We start from the raw sequence: 21571 nt of genomic DNA, 5'->3' as shown, positions 1-21571 counted from the left end.
AATCAGTCTGCTCCTCAAGGTCTGCTCTTGACTCGTGACTCCTGATATTTGGATTTCTTCAAACTGCACACTAGCTCATTTTTTTGTCTTGACTTGGTGTCACATCATGGGTTGAAGCTTTAATCACTATTTGTGGATGACTCACTTACTGATGGCGGGCATGTTATTTGTCAAATTTTCCGTGCCGAAGAACTCGTTCAAAATGGCTGAAAAGGAACAGAGGACGTTTATTTTATTTTTTTCCAACAGAGAACAAATAAAATAGCACACAATCTCGCGTTCTCGTATTCCTGGCTGATCAAATTCGAGTCACAAGTGTGACTTTTTTTATCAACACCGAGCGAAATGACTCCTGCTTCTCTCGTATCTCTCCAGTTCCTTCATCCGCTAAGGATAATTTCTCCTCTATTGATTTGTTCTTTTTCACATTATTTCTCGGGTTGGAGGTGAGAGGGGGGACTCGACCGTCTCCAAATGGGAAGATGATTTATTTCTTTAAAGAACAAGAAGGGCAGAATGTTCCGCGGGGTGGCACTTGTTACAGCGGGGAGCTTGTAAAGGGACTTTTTCTCTTTGTGCTACGATTTGATTGGTGCTATGCTATGATCACGCGAAACACGCTATGTTTCATGCTAAAGTATATTGCAGTTGTTTTGGTGGGTTTTTATAGTGCACGGGCAAATCTGGATTTAGAGTTGCGTATTTTGCACTGTACTGAAAGAGATGCAGCGTAATTAACAGAAAGAAAAGATACAGAAGGTCAGAAATTACTTTATCATCTAAGCTAATTTAAAATAGCGGCATTTCCGACTAGACATTTGCATTAAGCTAGCAGTTCAATTTTTTTTTGGTGTCAGTCATGAAAATACTCTTTAATAAATGAGAAAGAGCTTGAAGCAAGCACACTTGACCTCTTAACTGGGGAACTGCTCAAGTGAGCGAGTTTTCAGCTTTTTTCTTTCGTCAAAGCGATGGCACATTCTTAGACAAAACCTATAGACTCGCATTTCTTAACCACGAGCGTTTGAGAACAGCTGAAAAGTGTGTTTCAGGAAGTCTAATTGTCTATATTGTGTCTGTTGTTATACGGTCTCTCGAGTATTTTAATACAAATACGCAAAGCACCCAAAAGGCAGGAAGACGACATTTACATCTTCACTTGAGGCTGTCGGTTGCCTACTCAGTATTTCTTGTAAAAGTTCAACATTTGCATAAAACAACAAAAATGATGAGATCAAATAATTGTCAAGTCTAGACAATTTTACCTGTCGTCAAAGGCAGACGTAAACAATGTTTTTTCTGTCTATACGCCAATCCGAAACAAAATTTGTCTTAAAATGAATTTATTGAAACAATGATTGACTTGTTGCACAAAGAAGTTTGTGTCCCACCATTCTCCGATTTGATGTTGATTCAATGCTCTGGACATTGTCGCAATGATGACTGTCACATTTTAGGTGTTTAACTGGTCCGGGCAATCTTCTGTATTGTCGGATACATGTCGCAGCTAATTTATTGAACATTTATGCAAAACAAACTGTGGTTTGTGCTCTTGTCCTACAGTGTCTTCATGTGTTTCTGCTGGAGTTAAGTGGCTGGAATGCGCTAAACTGGAGTCACGCTGCGTTCACAACCGTTGACGGGAAATTACATTTATCCCCCCACTTGGATCCTCAGCTCCCCCGCTAAGTTGCCGAACAATACCGACCGCTAATCAAGGTAAAGGGTCACAGGTTCACCTAAAACGGCAACGTTGAGGTTTTTGACGAGCGTGAATCGATAAATGAAGGCGTTTAGTGCGTGTTTACGAGCTGGCAAATCCAGTTGGTGAGTCAAGTGGATTTCACATCGTTTAGTTTCACTCTAGAAATTGTATTTTACGAAATAATATTGGCTTGTGCATCCAACAGGACAGGAAACATAAGAAACAAGTATTCAACTGCGCATACTCGCTGAGGAATCTTTTGCCTGGATGAACATGCGCCCCGAGGGCATGTGATTATTAGGCGGGTTCACAGGCGCCTGGTCGGGTTTAACGCTGATGTCGTCAAAGCTGAACAAGCTCAGTGTGAGATTCACCAGGCTGCCCAAAGAAAATCTCCTGAACTTCAATGACAAGAGTAGAAAAGACAAGACACGACTGGATGACTTCATCCACCTCACTCAGAAACATCTCCTAGCCTCTGATTTTTATTTATCTTCTTCTTCTTCTTATTATTATTATTTATTTTTAAACACATTGCAAAAGTATTTTTTCTTTCAGTTGTGGCCACTGGCAAATTTAGTTTTCAGTCATGTCAAGTTAATTCACAACATTTAGCAAAGCTACACTAGTAAGACAAAGTTTTGATAGCATTAAAGTTGTGCTTATGCTAGCTACTTTAGCTCATGGTCTAAAAAAAACAACAACAAAAAAATCCAAATAATATACATTTACACATATTTAAATAAGTCACATTTTTCAAGTATATCATATTTAGTATTAGTATAGTTAGTATTTAGTCTTAACGGCCAGCTCTTAAACGCCATTACAAAGCTACAGCCAACTCTCTGATTGTTTTTTTTTTCGTGTCCCTGTCAGGCAGTACAATATTCCAGACAAACGAGGCGTCCCGCTCCAAAGTATTTCCATCACCGGCAAGACGACGGTGATGAGGTCTCCTGGGCAAACAAGATGGAATTGCGCGGGTCCGCTAATGGATTGTGGAGTGCGATGTCTCCGGAGCGCTGCCAGGTAACTGTTCTCATTTTACCTTTTGCCTCAAAATGAATACAACTCTTGCTTAGATACATTTCAAGAAGTATCCAAACATAATAAGTTATTTATTACATATATATACAATTTTTCAAAATTGAACAGAAACTTCCGAAGGGTGTATCGAACGGGGATCCCGTTAGCTGTACATCCATTTGATGTAAATATTCATTCGAAGCGCAAAGGACATTCAACATAATGTAAATAATATACACAGATGTGCGTTTTTTTTTTTTTCCCATGAGGCTTTGCAATCTGTATGCAAAGGGACACGAGGGGGGGGAGTGACAAATGAACGAGGCGCCGTGTTGTCAGCTCCTATTTGTCAGGTGAGAGCTGAGCAGTCGTCCTGTACGTCCAGCGGGCAGGAAACACTTGTACCCAACACGCATCGCGTGATTCATAATCACAGAATGGCAACACGAAAAGGGGGAACAAAAAAAAAAGAAAGATGTTCCGATGCCTCGTCTAGTCCTTAAAAATACTTTTTTTTTTTTAAATAGTCTGCTGGTACGGCTGCTCGACAGCACCGTGAGCGCAGGTCTAATTAAAACCTCCGACAATGGACAAAATAATCGTATTTATCGTCATTTAAGTGGTGAAGTGTCGAGGAAATGACACCTGTCGTAACAAAATGAAGCAGACGTTCAGACTTTGTTCTCTCAACACACTTTTTTTTTTTGGGCCTTTCCGGCACTCCAAAAGGGGGGTGAGAATTAAAAAAAAAAAAAAGTTCAGCTTTATTTGCTTTGCTTGTTGAGCTTTAACCAGGCAATATGATTATTTCCACCGAGCGTGCAGCTGTGTTTGTCTAACCAAAACTCCAATCTGTGTTGGAGATATTGCGTCTGGCGTGGGAATAGGAATCAAATCAGGTAGGGAGGGGGGGGGGGCTTTATTTACAGCCGCACGCTTATTTGGAATGTTTGCTTCACGGTACAAATGACACAATAGGGAGAATGAAATAGTGAGGTCGTTTCATACATGAAATGGAGTCTACAATATGGGAAACGCGAGTGGGAATATTCAATTGACTTGATTAAGATGATGTGTATGCAAAATAGTCACTTTTGAACATTACAGACATAAATCATACCGATATTTAGAAGTCTACACACCCTTGTGTATGGAAGGCCCATAACTTGGACAACCTAACTAAAAAAAAAAACACAAGAGGGGAATTTAAAGTAAATCAAGTGTGATACTGTGGTTGCAGAAGTGTACACACCCTCTTCTGTGGGATGTGGCTGTGTCAGTCACTCTCAAACCCATGTTAAATGGCTGTCACTTTACACTTGGCTCCATTTGAAGTGCCTCCAATTAAAATAAAGTTGACATGTTCTAGTATTTCTTTTCTTTGTCTAGTATGGCCCACGAGCTATACTTTGCCCACCCCTATTGTGTTGTGAGCCAAAATGTGAGATTCGAGCCGGTGCTACCACTCAACTGGAGTGAAAAAAAAAAAAGAGCAATTACGCTATTTAATGCCCTTGGACGTGGGCAAGGAGAACTATCTGTTTTCCCAAGGAAATTTCCTGGAAACTAGCTGAACTTCCTGGGAATTTTCCACCTCTTTGTAACTGTGGTCTCCACCCATTTCTTAAGCGGCAAGTATAGAATGATCCAAGGGGTCATGTGTAAGTAGTCAAGGAGGGTGAAAAGATCCGTCAGGGAACAAATGGCATGGTCCGACCTTGGCGGCGGTCACTGCTAAACGGCGGGGGGAGGGGAAAATAGCTCCAGCGGAGCGGCGGGATTTATGTGGGTGACAAGTTCTTTACGAGCATTACGCCGAAGATGATGGCAGTCGGTGGTCCCCGTAAATAACCCGACGCTTACATATTTTAGCGACTTTATGATTTATCACGGAAGCGTCATTGTTGCAGCTACGAAGCCAGAAGTGAATTGGAAACGGACACTAAATTTAAACCAAAATGGCCGTCCACTTGGGATTCACCGCGTAGGTTCCGCATTGACATCCTATCACGATGAACACATGCGACCAATTTCGTATCATTCCGACGTACTTGCGGCAGAGGTTAATAGTGTGGCACTCTCTGGGACTCATCAAATTTTGTTTTCAAAAATATACGTTCTTAAAACATGTCAGTCGGCCAAAAAACATGTAATCATCAAACTTTTCAAACATTTGTTGGAAAAGTCAGCGTTTGCCAGATCCAACGTGTTTGCTTGTTCACAACGTGAGACACCGGAGGAGCAAATGAGGATCGATTTTTTTTTTTCAGACAGAATGATTTAGCACACTTAGGTTGGACTTGATTTAAAAATCAATCTTTGCTCCAGTAAGACGTCCCTCATCTCTTTTCTCTCGTGTGGATCAAGTATCAGCATGAAACAATTTGTTCCTCTTACTGCTACTCTGCAAACATTATTCGATTTTCCCTGTTATTGACCGTTCAGCTTTTCAACTTTGCTTTGACTTTCAAGGGGAAAAAAAAAACAACTAAAATCGTGTTATTTTCATAAAACTGTCCTTTTCTGTAAATCCTGATTAAAAAAAATCTAACCAGGGTCAAAAATACGACAAATTATAAATACATTTAAAGATGTGAATCTATTATTCATCAAATAAACCATTTTGATGTATTTATGTAGTTATGTCATTTGTCTAATTAAATAACAAGTTTAAATAACATTTGTTTTTGTAAATAGTGTAAAACATTAATGAGCAAATAAATTGTATTTATTATTGATTAAAAAATGTACTTGATCAATCAGTATGAATAGAGTATAATTGATATAATTACTCCTGATTATTTAATATCCTCCAATTGAATAATTTCAAGTTGAAAGCAGAAAAAACTCCTTACCACCGGGGGGGCGTGTAACATGTTCCGCAAAGTTTTGTGGGCTCCCTCACAAAGCGGCTTTTTTTTGTAAACGTATACCAGCAAACATTTGCTGCGGTTTCATCGCAGCAGGATTAACGAGCTGCGGAGGATTTAATGCATCAGGTTGCCGGGATGGCACGATTGAGTCGGTTCACTCAAGGACTCACAAAATGATGTTTCCAAACAATGGAGCTGGCGAACTACCACACTCAGCTTTTAGTGGGATGGCGCTGACTAGAGAGATTAGCTCACTGCAGGGGGGGCCGCGCTTGCGTTGCCATCAAAGGCTGGATTTACATGGCTCAAGTCACACAATTTGGATTTTGGTGCTCTCAAGTGGCACGACAGGAAGAAGCCAGAAGCAGATCGAATCTCAGATTGGAATCAGACCTTTTCCGAAATAGATAACAATCAGAAATTCATCTGCCAATGAGTCAGTATCATCTCGACTCCATCTTTTTTTCAGTAGTGGAAATGCACAAGTATATTAGCTTAGCGGTTTAGCTGCTACTAGCTAGCCAAGTACATTAGCACAGCGGTTTAGCTGCTATTAGTTAGCCAAGTTGCTAGCTAGGAGCTAGTCAAGGTTTCTGCTTTAACAAGTCCAAACACAATAACAATTTCTATTAAAATAACCAGTTTGAAATCTTTTTTTTTAAGGTCCACTCTCCATTTTATTTAATCCGGACGGTGTTCCTCCACACCAAACCGGTCCAAGCATGCCTTTTGTGGACTTTGTTTTGGAACAGAAAAGGAACTTCCCCAACGCAGTGCCATAAAGTTGGAATCACAAATCCAAAAGGCCGTCATCCAAGCCCTGATCCTGATTGATTGATTAATGGATTAAGAGCCGTGTCTTGATCCTCTTTTGTGTCTTTGATGATTTGACAGTTTTGGCTGGCGTCTGTTGTCGGCACAGCCTTTTTGGACTCATCCTCTGATGATGATGTCACTTCTCGTTCAGTGGGAACGCCAGACATCGGGATTTCATTTGAAATCCAAAATGCAAGTCAGATGATCAGCCACGTGGGCTCCCATTCCACACGAGGTGGCAGAAGCGCTCATGTGGAAGTGCAGACAGTTACTTTTGTAATCCAAGACGCTGATCAAAATAGACGTACTGATTCCTTTATTTAGTAAGTGGAAAAAAATAAATAATTAAATAATTGTTTTGCCGTTTTATTTGATAAAATCTCATTAGAAAAACCTTTTTCTTTTTGTATTTCTGAGCTCTCATAGTTACCAAAATGCTCAACTAAAAATCAGAAAGTACAGTAGCCAAGTTATGAAATGTGTTTGTTTACTTCACGCAGCCGCCCTCCAACTAACCAACCAACCAACCACACCTCCTCCACGAGACTCCCCACAAAAGAGACAGCGGGGCCCGGAGGACTTAATTTGTCCCCGCACACTTTGTCCCCGGCCGGCTCCAGTGGAAGCCGTTTCCAGCGTGTAGCCGGTGACATTCCAGCGCTAATGCCTGCCTTGGCTTTCCGCGTAACAAGAGTCAGATGATTGGCTGAGTCACAGCGGATCACGTAGAGCCTGTCCTTCGTCTTAATCCGCTCTCCGGTGGCCTGGAGTTGGCTTCGCCGCCGGTTACGAGTTAGACAAAACCACAGTTTACTCTCGCCGTTCCTCGTAAAAAGCTCGGTTGTTTAGTCAGATGCCATCTGCTGTGGACTTGATTTAACACCACTGTTGTTTTTTTGCTGAGCATTAAGGAAGGAGGTCACCGGGGAACACAGCAGTGACCAATTAGACTGTCAAACGAAAGGGGGGGGGCGCTCGCACGCTGACTCGATGGAAGTCGTATCGCCGATTATCAAAGTACTAAAGCTGGGGTGGGAATGGCAATTTTGTTGCCAATGATAACCATGATATCACCGCCCGAGCGTTATGCGATAATCGATATTGGAAGGAAAAGCTCCAAGGTTGTCTGCAACCCTCGGCGCCTTTTTTCAACTCACTTGGGAAGAATGAAGTTCCAGTCTTTTGAAAATTCATATTTATGCCTTGAGATTTTTTTCAGTTGAGAAAAAAAAGTGACGACACAAAATGACCGCCTTCATTTAAAAATACCACAACATTCCGCGCCACCTTTTGTTCCACTTTTCCAATCAGCGCCGACACGATTCCAATTATACCAAATGTTTTCAAAGCGATGAATTTCCAACAAGATGGTCTCGCCCGGGTAGCTAATAATAATAACGGCAACAATGATATTACGCTTCTCCCCACGCTGCTAATCTTCCCAAAAAAAAAAGTTTCCAAAATGGAGCGTCACATGACTCTTCATCACTTTGAGGCTTTTTATGAAAACCTCAAGTGGTTTCATGCGCGCGCTAATTAAAAGTTCACAAAATGGCGGGGGTGTGTGTGGGGGGGGGAGTCATCTAAATGGAGCTTGTTGTCATTCCTCGCACAAGTCGTCTCCTCGCAATCTCCCGCTTCTTCTTCTTCCTCGTTATCAGTCCCTGCAGCCCGTCAAGCAGAACGCGGGCCGAGTGGACGAGCGCAGGTATTGATCTCCGAGGGGAAGGCGCCATCGCTGCAGTCTAACGAGCAACAAATTAGAGTCAAAAGCTTTTCCCGCCGACTCAAAAGACACAAAAGACGTGGAAAGCCCATCGAGTGAAGCGGCGGCCCAGACAAAAGGTGAAATCAAACTAGAGGGAGATTATCAGCAGCTTTTTAAGTCCCATCAAAACAGCAGCTTTGATTGACTTCACACGCCGCCATTACAAAAAAAACACTCGTCTGATAGAACTTCACAACTTTGATATTTATTTATCGTCACAAGGGCACATTTGAACCCGTGTTTGTATTTTAATCGACATTAGGATGAGGCCTGATTTTGATCTGATGAATTCTAGGCAGATTTGTGTCAGCGAGAAGGTAAATCCATTTGCTTTTAATCTGCTTCTAATCACCTCGTTTAAACATAAGCACGGCGAGAGCTGTTTACAATCTGCCCAAAAAGCTTTAAAAACGGCGAGTTGGCGCAAGGTAATGCGAAACATTTTATTTTTGCTTCAATATACCTCGTTTACATCGTGTTCTCCGACCGATGAGCGTTTGAAGGACCACCTGCTAGCAATCACGTCCACCGTGCTGGGACTCTGTGACTTAGTCCGCTGTCTGCTTTCATTTACTCCAAAGCAAAGGGTTGCTCCACAAAAAAAAAAAAAAAGGGGAGGAGGGTCCGAGGATATTTTGATCCTCCCAGCTATGAAAAACATAAAACAAGTGAGGCGAAGGGTCAAAAGTTTGTGGAGTTTGACAAACTGCTAATATTTTTTTTTCTTTTTTCTGCTTCAATCTTACAGCAACTGGTTTTCCTGCCCCGGCGGAGTCGCTATCTTCCTACATTAATAACGTCCTCAGCTGCTTCGGTCCCAGATGACTCCCAGCTGTAAATGGAAACAGCCAGAATAGTTTGGAGATGCTGCCACTTGTTCCAGTCTTCCTCCAGTCGCTCCCGCCTTGGAGGCCTCCAGGTACGAGCGCTTATCTGGCCGCCTGCTGATAAGAAACACGTGGAGGGGAAGCGGTGGGAAGTCAGGCTAAGTGGGGAGTCGGTCGGAGGGGAGGGGATATGGGGGATGCATGTTACAAAAAGTTGGAGATGCTCCAGGGAAAGCTCTTGCAATCACAGGTCACCAAAAAAACACTTAACACTAACACAGTGTTAAGCATCAGATGTGCACTCTAAAAAAAATAAAAAATACATAAAGACTGCAACGTACACATTTTGGCACTTTCAATATATGTGACAACACGAAATTCTAATTGCATCAAACTAGTCATGAATTGCAGTCTCTTGCCAAGACTTGCATGGGAGACTCCCTTACGCAAGGCTTTGCCAAATCTCATCAAATTCCTGCCAAATTACACAAGATTTTTTTTTTTCCCTGTAATAACCATGTCTCACGTATTGCAAGATTTTTACAAAATCATGTGATTTGACCTATTCCTATGAAATTCCAGCTAAATCATGTTAAATGTCCTCAAATCACACCAAATTAGATTTATGCAACTCTCATGCATCTTCCGTTAAAACGGGAAACATCGAGATCTTCTCTAAATCACCCACGACTTCCACGTAATTATTTTAGAGACTTAAGCATCATGTGAGACTTGCATAGTGAATGTTGTCTAATCAAACAAGACCTTTAAAAATTCTGTAAGAATTCTGACAAATCTACAAAATTATGTGAGACATCAGAAAGTTTCACAAAATTAGCGCCAAATTCTTTAGGAATTCTGTTGATTCATTTCTTCAAATATTCGGAGTCTTCAAGCGAATGAGATTTATGATGTAATTCTTGCAAGACTTCCACGCAATTATCCAAGATTTACGTGAATCTCACAAGACCTCTGTCAATCTCACGTTTTGTGTCGATATATGTCACACTGTATTTTTCCTCCCGTGCCGTCTGCACGAGCGCGTTCTCCCCGTGACGGCCGCTTGATAAATCTCGCGCAAACGTGAAGCGACACGCCGGGACGTTCTTGAGAGGCGAAGCAGTCGCAGCTCTCGCTCAGCCTTACATCATTTTGTACGCGAGCCAACTCATCAGTTTGGACAAGTTAACACAAACGCACCTGCCTGAGAACAAGCACCGGCACAAATGTATTCCAAGAAATGTTCTCATGTGCACCAGCAAAAAAAAAGGTTTTCCGTTTCAAACAATTTTCCACTAAGCTCAGCGTTTAATGATAGGCTTGTGCAGAAACCGATTTTGTATGGAAACCAATTTTCAGAAATGTTCAAGCTCGTAGCGCTGAGCTAATTGGATGATGATTATATTGCAATGTAGTATTTTATTTTTGGGTAAATACAAGTGATTTTTTATTTTTTTTCCTTGATACTCCAAACAAATCGGATTTTGACCAGCATCTTGCAATAAATAGTTTTGGACATAAGAGGTTCTACTCGAGATTCACAAAGCATAAAAGCGGGCACGCGATTGCGGCAATTTTTTCCCCCTCCCAGAATGATTCTGTTAACATGATAGCGTTTCATTCCGGCTTGTGGGTCAACAAGCTCCCTCAGGAGGCCCATTTCCCCCTCTCTGGCGTCTCCTTTACGAGCGCTGCACGGATCCTGTCGTCCTCAAACTAATGAAAAGCGTCGTGAAAGTGACATCGGGATTAATGAAGTATCCCGGGCTCTACGTCACGGCGTACTCGGGCTTCTCCTCCGCGCCGCTTCAACGTGGTAACAAATCAAACCTTTGAAACAAGGTTAATAACGCGTATGGTGGCAAAAAATATTACATTTTTTTTCTTTTACAAAAAATAGTTTTACGTGATTGAATCTGTCAAGAATTCCAAATTCTGTCACACACTCATGTGAAAAAAACAAACAAACATTTATTGATTTAATGTATTATTTATATAATTTAATTTATTTATTTATTTGGAATAAACACTATGAAATATTTATACAAACAACTAAAACAATTGTAAAAAAAAATAATTGAAAGCAAAAATAAAAATAACTCTTTCCCCCGGAGCATGAAAAAATCCTTCAACCTATCGAAAAGCATTTTGTAAGTGACAGCGAGATGAATGAAGTATCCCGTGCTCCTCGACACGCTACACTGACAAATAACGCCTGTAAATCACCGTTAAAAAACGCTTATAGATTCAATATATTTACAGGAATCAGGCTCCCGGGGATGAAGGGATGGATGGATGGATGGATGGATGGATGGATGGATGGATGGATGGATGGATGGATGGATGAATGGAGGGAGGGACGGAGGGAGCTTGGACAGGCAGAATGGGAATTGAGGATGAATTGAAAACGCGTGTGGGCCAAAACGGTTGACCGAAGTAGCCTGAAGGGGGCGCTAGCTGAGGAACTGAACCGGCAGAGGACATTTTATTTATTATTTTTGATTGGAGCCGACACGTCACGGGGAATCTGCGAGACGTGTGTGCGTGTGTGTGTGTGTGCGCCTTCTGTGTGCGTGCATTGCTTTGATTAAGAAAGGCATCTCATTTGTAGTCGATAGCGTCGCCTTCGACTTGAATCGGTCAATTCTGTCTGACCTTCCGTGCAAGTGGTACAGTCGGCCAATCAGACCACTCTTTGTCTGCTCGTGTGTGTGTGTGTGTGTGTGTGTGTGTGTGTGTGTGTGTGTGTGTGAGCATGCCTGAGCGGGAATGCTAAGCAACGCAGCAAAACAGAACTTTTCCAATCATTTGACCTAATGTGGTGTTAGCAACAAACACACGTCGTCTCGAATTGCTTTGGTCATTGATTATTATTCGGAAGAATTATCGCACCGTTAACAAATGGAATGCGATCAAAGAAAACCAGCCTACAATTGAAAGGATTAAAATATCCTAAATCAACAAATCGCTGATTAGACATAAGTAGAATTGTACCATTTATTATGAGGTGAAAGTTTTGAGCGGTTCCATGTTAAGTCTGTCAACAGTGATGATAAATATTTTAAAATTAAACTTATTTAAACAATGTAAAAATGTATTGAGGAATCGGATTTTAATATAAATTTGAAGGCCTGAAAGATGAAATGAATTAAAAATAATTGCATGTATCACTTTTCATTTATACATCTTGTCGGCCACTAGGTGGCACATATTACAACATACGTCGACTTGACTAATTTATTGCTTGGCCACCTGGTTGTCCCATATGAACCATTCTCATTTTTCTTTAGTTTTGGTCCGCAGCGACTCCTGAGGGAAATAAGCAGCTGTGCTCTTAACGCTAAGCAGCTAGTGTAACCCACCCCCAACCCCCCAACCCCCCTCCCCCCTTCTGGCATCTAACTCTGGCAAACATGATGGATGACGGTCGACGTCACGGGGTCGTAAAATCCAAACAGCCAAGCTGAGTGGCTGCCGAACGACCCGCATCATCATTAGCTCCATTTGGTAGAAGATTAGCTGCCACCTGCCGCACAAAAGCGTCACTCAAAAACTGCCCGACGTATGGGCGAGGGGAGACGTTCATATGTGTGCGTTAATGACCTTGACGAAGAGACCCGACATTAGCATTTTTTTTCTCCATCATAATCCAGATGCTAATAGTGTTGCTATAATGCGCTTGATCTTTTGTGGAAGAAACTTTCGAGAAAACATACCACCATCAGTAAAAAGTATTCACTTTTTGACTACTCATCGATACGGAATCTGTGTCAACGGATAGTATCGGGACGCTAGTACTAGCAGCCTCCTTGAATACTCGATGCCTTAAAATAAAGCTGTGTGTGTATGTATGTGTGTAAAAAACAAACAAATATATATATTTATGTATATATATATAAATCATTTGATTTGCCTATCACAGATTCCACTTGTCGCCATACACTTCTAATCCCACTCATCACACTTTTCACTCTTAATTCCGTCCATTTACATTGCGCATCGGAACGCAAGAGGAAATCCATCGGGATCCATTACACTCATCTGCCACTTTGCATATCGAGTTTATTACCGCTATGAGATCACCGTTTGGCGCTGAGTGTGAGGAATAAGAGCATAAGAAAAAAAAAAAAAAACAGGAGAGGAGAGGAGTCAGGGAAGTAAAGATACGTCTGGTGAATGGAGAGGGGCTGCGGGATTAAAAAAAAAAAAAAAAACGGAAGCCAAGGAGCAGTGAGATGAAATAAAAGGTGAGTGAGCGAGCGCAAGAGGCTTGGTTGACACATAAAACAAAGATGAGAGACCTCCTGGGAGAGGAGAGGCTGGAAAATGTAGATAGACACTTTGTAGAGAAAGAGAGAGGAGGAGGCGGAGGAGGAGGAGAGCGAGGCCGAGGGAATGCAGGGCGAGAGAGAGAGAGAGAGAGAGGAAGAAAGCAATCCTCGTGCAGTTTGCAGAGCGAGCATTGACGCCGGAGTGAACACACGCGCACACACCCACACGCCTGAGGAGTATATGGCCATGCTGCACGCACACACACACTGACACGGAGTTAAGCGTGAAGGAGCTATGGAGGGAAGCATCTTTTTCGGTGAGTCCTGTTGTTTTTTTTTTTTTTGGCTGTCTTTTGGATGTGCCACATGCACACACGCATGCACGACTACTCGGTGCCGTGTTCCGGATGAAAGTGTATGCAGAGTGTGTCGTATTCAATCTGGCAGGTGATCCACTTGAGTTTCCTTTGATTGTAATCCTGCGAGAAAAAAAACAAAAACGGAAAGAAACATAAAGGCGGAGGAGCTCTGCATAGATTATAAACACTGACAGTACGGGGAAGTGCGGGTCCGATTCGTGGCAGGCGAGGGTGACCTTGTTCGTGGACGTAATCCCGCGGATTAAAGGCATCTGTTGTTGGAGAGGAAGAGAGGAAGGAAGGGTTGATGATGTTGGATGCGGAGGAGAAAGTCCCAGGATGGACACGGTAATAGGGGGCTGCTTTTTGAAAAGAACTAACTTGAAACTATTGCTTCAAAAAGAGAGAGAAGTCAACAAGTTTTGGTTATGAATTGACTTTCAATCGGGGCATTTTTTGGGGGGTAGACATTTTTTTTTAAATTTTAAACATAGCATTGTAATACTTTAAAAACATTAATTGCATGAATATATATATCTATATATAGTATTTTCTTTTACATTTTATGCGCTAACCTTATCCTTAGTGCTTTCAAATTGTATTCAAAATATAAAAAAATTAATCCCTTATTATTATTTTTGACACTATTTTCCATTTTTACTTTTTTGTGCATTTATTTTTACCCTATAAGCACATCATATTGTTTGAAAGGAACAAACATACCCGCATTGCATTAAAATTCAATATAATTTCATACCAGTCTTTCTTCTTTTTACCACATTTTTCTCAAGTAAATAAATTCTTAGCTTTATTGGCTTGCAAGGTACTTTTTTATTTAATTTATTAAGGACATAGTAATTGCACAAAATTGATAAAAAATGTTCTTTGTGAATCAAATGTTTGGAATTTTTCAAGTTAATTTCTTTCTTTCTTTTCCCCCAAATCCTCATTGCACTAAAATTAAATGACTGTACGTGTTACGAAATGTTTCGACTTATTCCTGTATTTATTCCTCATATTGAAAGCAAATTGTCTTTACACCCTGCCAGCCTTTCCGCACAGTAGGCGAGCATCTGCATGAATTTAGGAAGATAATGCATGACAATTAGGAGAAAATTACATTTTCTCATCCCAGTGGGGGTCAGTTGAGCAATAACATTTGTATTTTTCAAGTGGCTGTAATGAAAAGAAAATGCCGTTACCCACGTCCAATTTGCGGGAAAAATATTGCGGCTCGGTGGTCTCGCCATCGCACGCCTACGGGAAGTTTGAGGAGAGGTCACATGCGGAGATGCAGAAAAGAAGTCCTTGATAGAATACATTTTTGTCTCATGTCACATCCTCTCAAAGAGATACCGTACAATTTTTAACAGTAAAAAGTCCATATTTGTCGAAAATGATCTTTCTGTACATTGAATCCCTTTAGAAATGCCACTCTCTGACCTTGATCATGTGACCTGTGCAAACTGAGCCGTGATTGGTTGCTACTCGAGCATTCACGCTCTCATGGCGTGAATGCCGAGATGATAATTAACGCCGATCGTAAATGTTATTGTTTATCAGGTGCATCGAGACAAACATTCACGCAAATTAATCAGTCATTTTGTTGACACAGCATGTCCCCTTTTGTCCACAGACGCCAAACGATACGCCGGGTCGATCTTTTTAACTTATCCGCAATCAAAGCCGAGTGAAACAAGCGCACTTTAAAAAAGAAAAAAAATCTCCCTCAGCCTTTTATGCATCCTAAGTGCTTGAGCGGCCAATCGAAAACGACGACCCGTTTCAATTATTCATACAACGGTTTGTCAGCTTTGAAATGCATTTTAAAAACGAAATGTGATCATAAACATGAAAAAGTGCGGCAAGACTGGACAAAGTGCAGTCATCTTTTCTGTCTCTCCCGCTCTCGCTCTCACTCTGCAAAAGGGCCCGGAGGAAATGGCTTTGCGGTCGCTGCGAACGCCTTCTTGGTTAACCTCAGATTACAGGGAACGTGTGGAGTCGCTGTCGGAGGCCGCCGCGTTTATTAGCCAGACGCTCACCGTACATGTAAGGACGCTAACGGGGGGGGGGGGGACCACGCACAGACTGAGATACTCTTGTTTTCCCAATTAAAATGAAATGCATGTGCAGTAACTGATTACTGTGAATCCCGGCGGGAACCTGCGATAGGTCACCTGCAATGTCTGAAAAAAAAAAAAAAAAAAAATCCCCATTTTAACTTTGACACACTTTTTAAGGTATTCCGTAGTGCCTGTTCTCGTTCTCACGCTGTCAAGTAACAAGCCATGAGGGAGGCAATAAATAAAACCAGCTGACCGAGGCATGTAATAATTGGAAATGAAAAACATGAAGGTGGACCGTTCTCCTTTGTTACTAAAACATGTATCTTACAAAACTATTTTTACTGGTTGTTGTGAAAAGCAAAAATTCCATACTTTGTATCTTGAGGTTACATGATGCGGAATGGCTCCGGCAGAGTGGGGGGGGAAGGAGGCGGAGTTTTACAACACTTGCGATACATTCCGAGCGTTTAAGAGATTTGTTCTCAACTCTTTGAAGTGGTTAACATGTAAAAATGGGGGATGTTTCAGAGCGAAAGATGAATACGAGACAAAAAGTCTATTAGGCTAGCATCAGGCTAGCATAAATTAGCATAGATTTTAGCCAAAACACATACAAACAGCCAACTACAAGATGCAAAGGTATATATTCTCTCTCTTCTGTGAGGAGAAATATTATGACGGGAGAATAGCTGAAGACTTTCTTTGCTGCAGCTCAGTGCTGCCCCACATGTTGTGGCGTAACATGGTACTACACCGTAGGTGCGCAACTCTAAATTTAAATTTGTCTGTAAAAAAGCAAGTTATTTGGTGGGGGGCATCAACGACGAACCTAATATTTTGAATCTGTAATAAATATGTACGGGGGCACACTGGATTCATTCTTTCGAGTGGGCATTTTAACGAGGCGGCCTGAAGCGTTATACGGCCAGACGGAGTGAGTTCATTGGCCGTCCTCTACCTTACCCTTCAACATTCACTTATCTGGGCTCAGAGCTGTGTCGAGAGCCAATAAGAAAAAAAATGTCTGGAGGACAGCGACTGCCATTAATAATGAATCACCTCGCGGCACTCTCTTGCTCTCTTTTCGTGTCGTGGACTGGAGATGGACGAGAGAGTCTGAGAGACTCCGGCGGTCGGGGCGCCACTGCGTTTTTTTTCCCCCCTTGGCAAACAGGAGAAATCCAATTATGATGAATCCAATTTTGATAGTTATTCCAACGTGATTACACTCCCAATGCAAGGGAGCTGACTCCCGACAAATGAAGGGACGTCTGAGCTGCCCTGCCAACAACTCACCGATTATTGCAAATGTGTCTATTTTAGTAAAACTGTCGGTACTTTTAGGGGTTCTGAAAAGGAATTAACTCTTTTGGTTTGAAGCAGCAAAACATTTGTCTGATCATTAAAAAAATGAATGGGCTAAAAAGTCTCGAAAACAAATGCTTGGAATTGAACAGGAAGTCGGCCATTTTGCTTTGAACCAGCTACATTGTGATGCTAAGCTAGGATAACAGAATTCAGCTCAACTTCTTCCTAGCGAAAACTTTGTTAATGAAAATATTGAAGTTGTGATGTAACCATAAAAGCGTGATTTTTTTTTTGGGGCGTTCCATCGCACCCCCACAGTTGCCCAGTTTCAGTCTGCTTGTTCAGTGCGCACCAGGGTTGGAATGATAGCGTTCATACGTGACCAAACAAACCACGCTAGCCTCAGGGTTTGTTTTCTGCGAGTTATGCTTATGTATTTGTTGGCGTTATTTTCGCATCCCTAGCATCTCCATCCACGCTGTAGCGGTTTGGCTATTTACCATCTGGAAGATGGCCCGGCATAAAAATAAGATGTTATTATAATTTATGTGGACAAATATTTGCAGTCCCATTTAGCCGTCGCCGTGTCAACAGGAGAAAGCACATGCGCAAGCGTCTCTCGCTGTACTTTGTTTGTCATCCCACGTTGGCCTTCAACAATTATTGCGCTGAAAAGCATTAATATTTTCATTTGACATGATTATTCAGACACTTTTTTTCCTTAGCTGGGTGAATATATTCAGCTCATTCTATTTTCTTGAACCCCCACATTTTCCACTGAAGAAAATCCCCCAAAATTGAGATATTTTCCATATTCAGCTCATCTGTTCATATTTCATGTTATTATTGTACTTATTCAAAATAGTATTCAAACCATTGAAAAATTGACATTTTTGCCCAATTCAACTCGATTTCTCAAACAACTTAAATACTGTTTCAGTATTTGACATTTTCACACTGAAATTTACAAAGTAAGGAACATTTTTAAATACTTAGTCACCCTTCCAGCGTCACAATGTTTGCTTTATCTTCTAGGTTACTGTTTTGCTATATATTAGCATAACTAATGATAGCATTTGAGAAACGTTTCCAAGTGAAAGAAATCTGGCTCATTTCTCGAAAAACCTCTGAGGTCACTCATATCTCAAGGCACCACTGCATTTTTCCTTCTTTCTGTATTTGCTACATTTCATTTACTCGACATAAATTCACTTAATAGGATTCACACTTTTAATTAACAAGCCCCTGAGGAGAAAGTGGTTGTTTTGCGCCACCCCGGACCTTGGGGGCTTTGTGCGAATCCCTCCGTTCTGGCCCACCTGAGTCCTGACAGACCAAAAAAGTAGAACTCAAATATTTACACCTCCGGCAAAAAAAAAAAAAGCCAGCGAGAGAGCGAATCAGCCGTTGTTGTCTTGTGTGAGGACACAGCAGATATTTATCAAGCCTCATCCCCTTGCGATGTCAATAAAGGCAGAGCACCAGAGGCCGCTCTGTTCAATGCAATACCAATACACTCAATGTTAGTTCAAGCTCAACTTGATTACCTCCTCAAAGCAAGACAAGAAAGAGAGAAGAAAAGATCCGGATGCTTCCATTGTTCGCGCTGGCCATCCCCGCGCTATTGTTGTTGTGCCTCTAATAACTTTTTTTTTGCAAACTAAGAATTTGTGTGAAGGAATCCCTCCCCCCCTATTCTGTTGGGGTCTTCAGCGTTACCGATGCGTCATATCACCAAAGTGAAAGCTAAAAAGAAATGATTAATTTCCCATCTGTGCTAGATAAACAATTTTATCGGCGGTGCGGCCACACACGGAAAGCAGCACTGCAGGCTGGCTCAGCCGGCTAGTGGAGCAGCAGCAGCCATGCATGGAAGCATATGTTGCGCCAAAATCGCTTTGGACCTTCTAGCGTTGAGTGGAGACTCCACAGATGCGTGGATTACCCATGATGCACCCAGGCACTATTAGCCCTAAACCCCCCGTTTGCCCTCCTGCCATCGCCGCAGATGCTCTTCAGAATCGACCTGTCCAAAATTAGGACGCGTCCTCTTCGGCCACTGCTGTCGTAACTGCTGCACGGTCAAAAATACAACACGATCCTAAAATGATGTTGGTGTTGTCGTTTATTAAACTAAAAATGACAAATTGATGATGCTGGCACTCACTGATTCAACTGGTAAAACACGTCGCATGCACGTCTACATCAAATTCCGCACTAGACCAGACCCAAAAATTGTGTTCATAATTCACCAAAGCAAACGGCTGCAGTTACGTCATCTTCCTCAAGGTCTTCCAACCACAAATGATGCAAGAACTACACCGATCAGCTGCCTAAGAAACTTTGCGCAAAATGGCACAAATGAATCCGCATCCACCAGTCAACAAATTCTCCATTTTATTTGACCCGGGCAAAGTAATTAAGAAAACGTGATAAACTGCTTTAATGCAAATTTTATTTTTCTCAAGCACCTCATTTGAAAGTGCGACAAGATGCGTGAGGTTAAACGCTCGCTCGGAAGGAAGCGCCGACGGCATCCGAGCGCAAAATCCAGACATTCGTTGACGGGCCGGCTAATTAATTCAAAAGATAGCAGCAATAAATGAAATGTCATTACTTTTGCTAGATGTAGCCAAAGGCTAGCATACTAGCATAAACTGTCAAATGAGAATATTAAGTGGTTATTTTGGAGGCTGGTGGTTGATGCTCGACTTGTCCGCAATCCAAAAGCTTTAAACACTTGAGTTTGACTTTTCTATTACTTGGATTAATAGCAGGGAGGTGTTCTTTTGACACTAAAATGGATTAATGACATTAGCCCGCCGGAGCTCTCATTTACTAGTAAGCTAGCCGTTACGTTTCGCTACATTCTTCAAAGACAACCCAAGCAAAGATTTTAAACACAATCACTGTGCAAAAAAAAAACGTCTATAAAACAGATGATGAATCTTTGCTTCTCAGTTTGTACCTTCAAAAGTGGCCTCCCTTCTTCTCTGAACTTTTATTTACAACATCCTGCTCACCATAGGTTCACCTGGATTCATTTTAGATTTTATTTTTATTTTTTTTCCTTAAGGCACTTGAGAGATAATTCATGTTGGTTGGGGAATCTAAATTGAATATCAACTTGAGTCATTTAAGGCTCTTGTCTAAGATGTTATCTGATTTTTGTTTTAACTTGTAGCCACAGTGATAAAAGTGACATGACTGTTCCTTTTTAAGTGCTTTGAGTTTTACAGCTAAAAAGAGAGCTCCACTCCCGTTTGTTCATCTGTACATTTGCGTCACATTAAATTGATTAATGCTGACCAGCTTAGTGTTTTGTCATGTTGCCAGTGCAGCATGGCTGGAATGTACCATTTTGTGTCCGGACATGTTTAGCCCGGGAGGTCGCGACCGTCATGCTATCTCCTCACAGCTGCAGGCAAAACAACATCAACAACATTTTGTGGCATTCGAGTAGCTGCGCTTTTTTTTTCTTGTTAAAAAAATGCCGTTTATTTCAATTTCCCCAACGCTTGAGTATCATACGTGTATTTTCAACCGTGGTCACGCCGCAGACGCCCCAAACGGAATCCTCACACGGGTGTGCTCAAAGGCTGACGTGGAACGTGGCACCAAAACATGGCCTTTTATTGTTTATTAGAAGCACGATGCGCAAAGAGGAGCCTCCGCATGAGTCACCGCATGTGGCCCTCCTGGCAGCAGATGGCGACGCTGTCACTCTCTGGCATCTTTTCTTCCTGCTTACATTTATTATATTTATTTTCTCAACCACATATGCTTCATTTTAATATGAGTTTTATTGCTCCATTTTGTGGTTGAGTGCTTTCGTTTGACTCGAAATTGATTTGGATTTTTTTTTTTTGAAAAAAATTGTCTGGTCATTTAACGTTCGCAAGATGAATTGCGTTTACAGTTGACGAATCTGCGTTTGTTATTTTCGTGGAAGACGGCGTCGATGTTCGGCCCATCTACTGACGGTGGCTGCGTGGCCTTCCGTCTTCCTCCTCATTCTCGCAGCTTTTTTTCTTTTTTACGACATTTGCTTTTATTTACTCTCGACTGAAACGCCGCCACCGTGGCTTTCCTTGGCCTGTAATTGATGCGACGTGTTGGCCGTCGTCAAAGCCACTCTGCTTTTCATTAGGGCTGCGACGGGCTCCTTTAATTCCGTCAAGTTCTGGACGGCCTCCACGCTTTTATCGGCCTATTCTTCTCTGATCCTGGCACGTCAAGCAAATGTCGTGCTGTTTCCAATTAGCCGTTTATGAAAACTTCAGCTGGCATGACCGACGCGGCGTAAATGTGTTCGCTCGTGACATTCGGATCATCTGATAGGACACAGGTGGTCATCCGAGGCCGCCTAATCTCAATTGTATATTTTTCTATGCTTTTTGGCCTTTTGGTCCACACGCAAAAATTTGGTTTTGGAGTCGCCCCGAGCGGAATTTATGGAAAATTGTGGCTGCGATCAAGACGAAACTCACTGTGTTGACAGGAAAATCTGATTTTGGACGTTGGCTCGCCTCCTTTTGCATGATCTCAC

General features: G+C 41.9%; 1 protein-coding gene across 15 annotated transcripts in view; it reads left to right on the top strand.

The window, feature by feature from the left end:
* The window catches only part of znf385d (zinc finger protein 385D), a 55255-nt gene that overhangs the window by 15338 nt on the left and 18346 nt on the right, over positions 1-21571 (top strand). For 9 of the 15 annotated variants that reach the window (XM_085919467.1, XM_085919469.1, XM_085919460.1 and 6 more), the window contains 2 exons: positions 1564-2734; positions 8937-9107. In XM_085919467.1, coding sequence (XP_085775593.1) covers positions 9053-9107 — 55 coding nt within the window. In that variant the 5' untranslated portion in view covers positions 1564-2734; positions 8937-9052. Of the gene's footprint in view, positions 1-1563; positions 2735-2860; positions 2916-3000; positions 3085-8081; positions 8266-8936; positions 9108-21571 lie in introns of all 15 variants that reach the window. The other 6 variants (XM_085919463.1, XM_085919468.1, XM_085919465.1 and 3 more) reach the window with 6 other exon arrangements.

Source organism: Syngnathus leptorhynchus, chromosome 8, assembly GCF_054491065.1.
Source record: "Syngnathus leptorhynchus isolate UIUO chromosome 8, UIUO_Slep, whole genome shotgun sequence".
Taxonomy (NCBI): Eukaryota; Metazoa; Chordata; class Actinopteri; order Syngnathiformes; family Syngnathidae; genus Syngnathus; species Syngnathus leptorhynchus.
The sequence above is the reverse complement of the archived record's forward strand: the minus strand, read 5'-3'. Positions and strand labels throughout refer to the sequence as shown.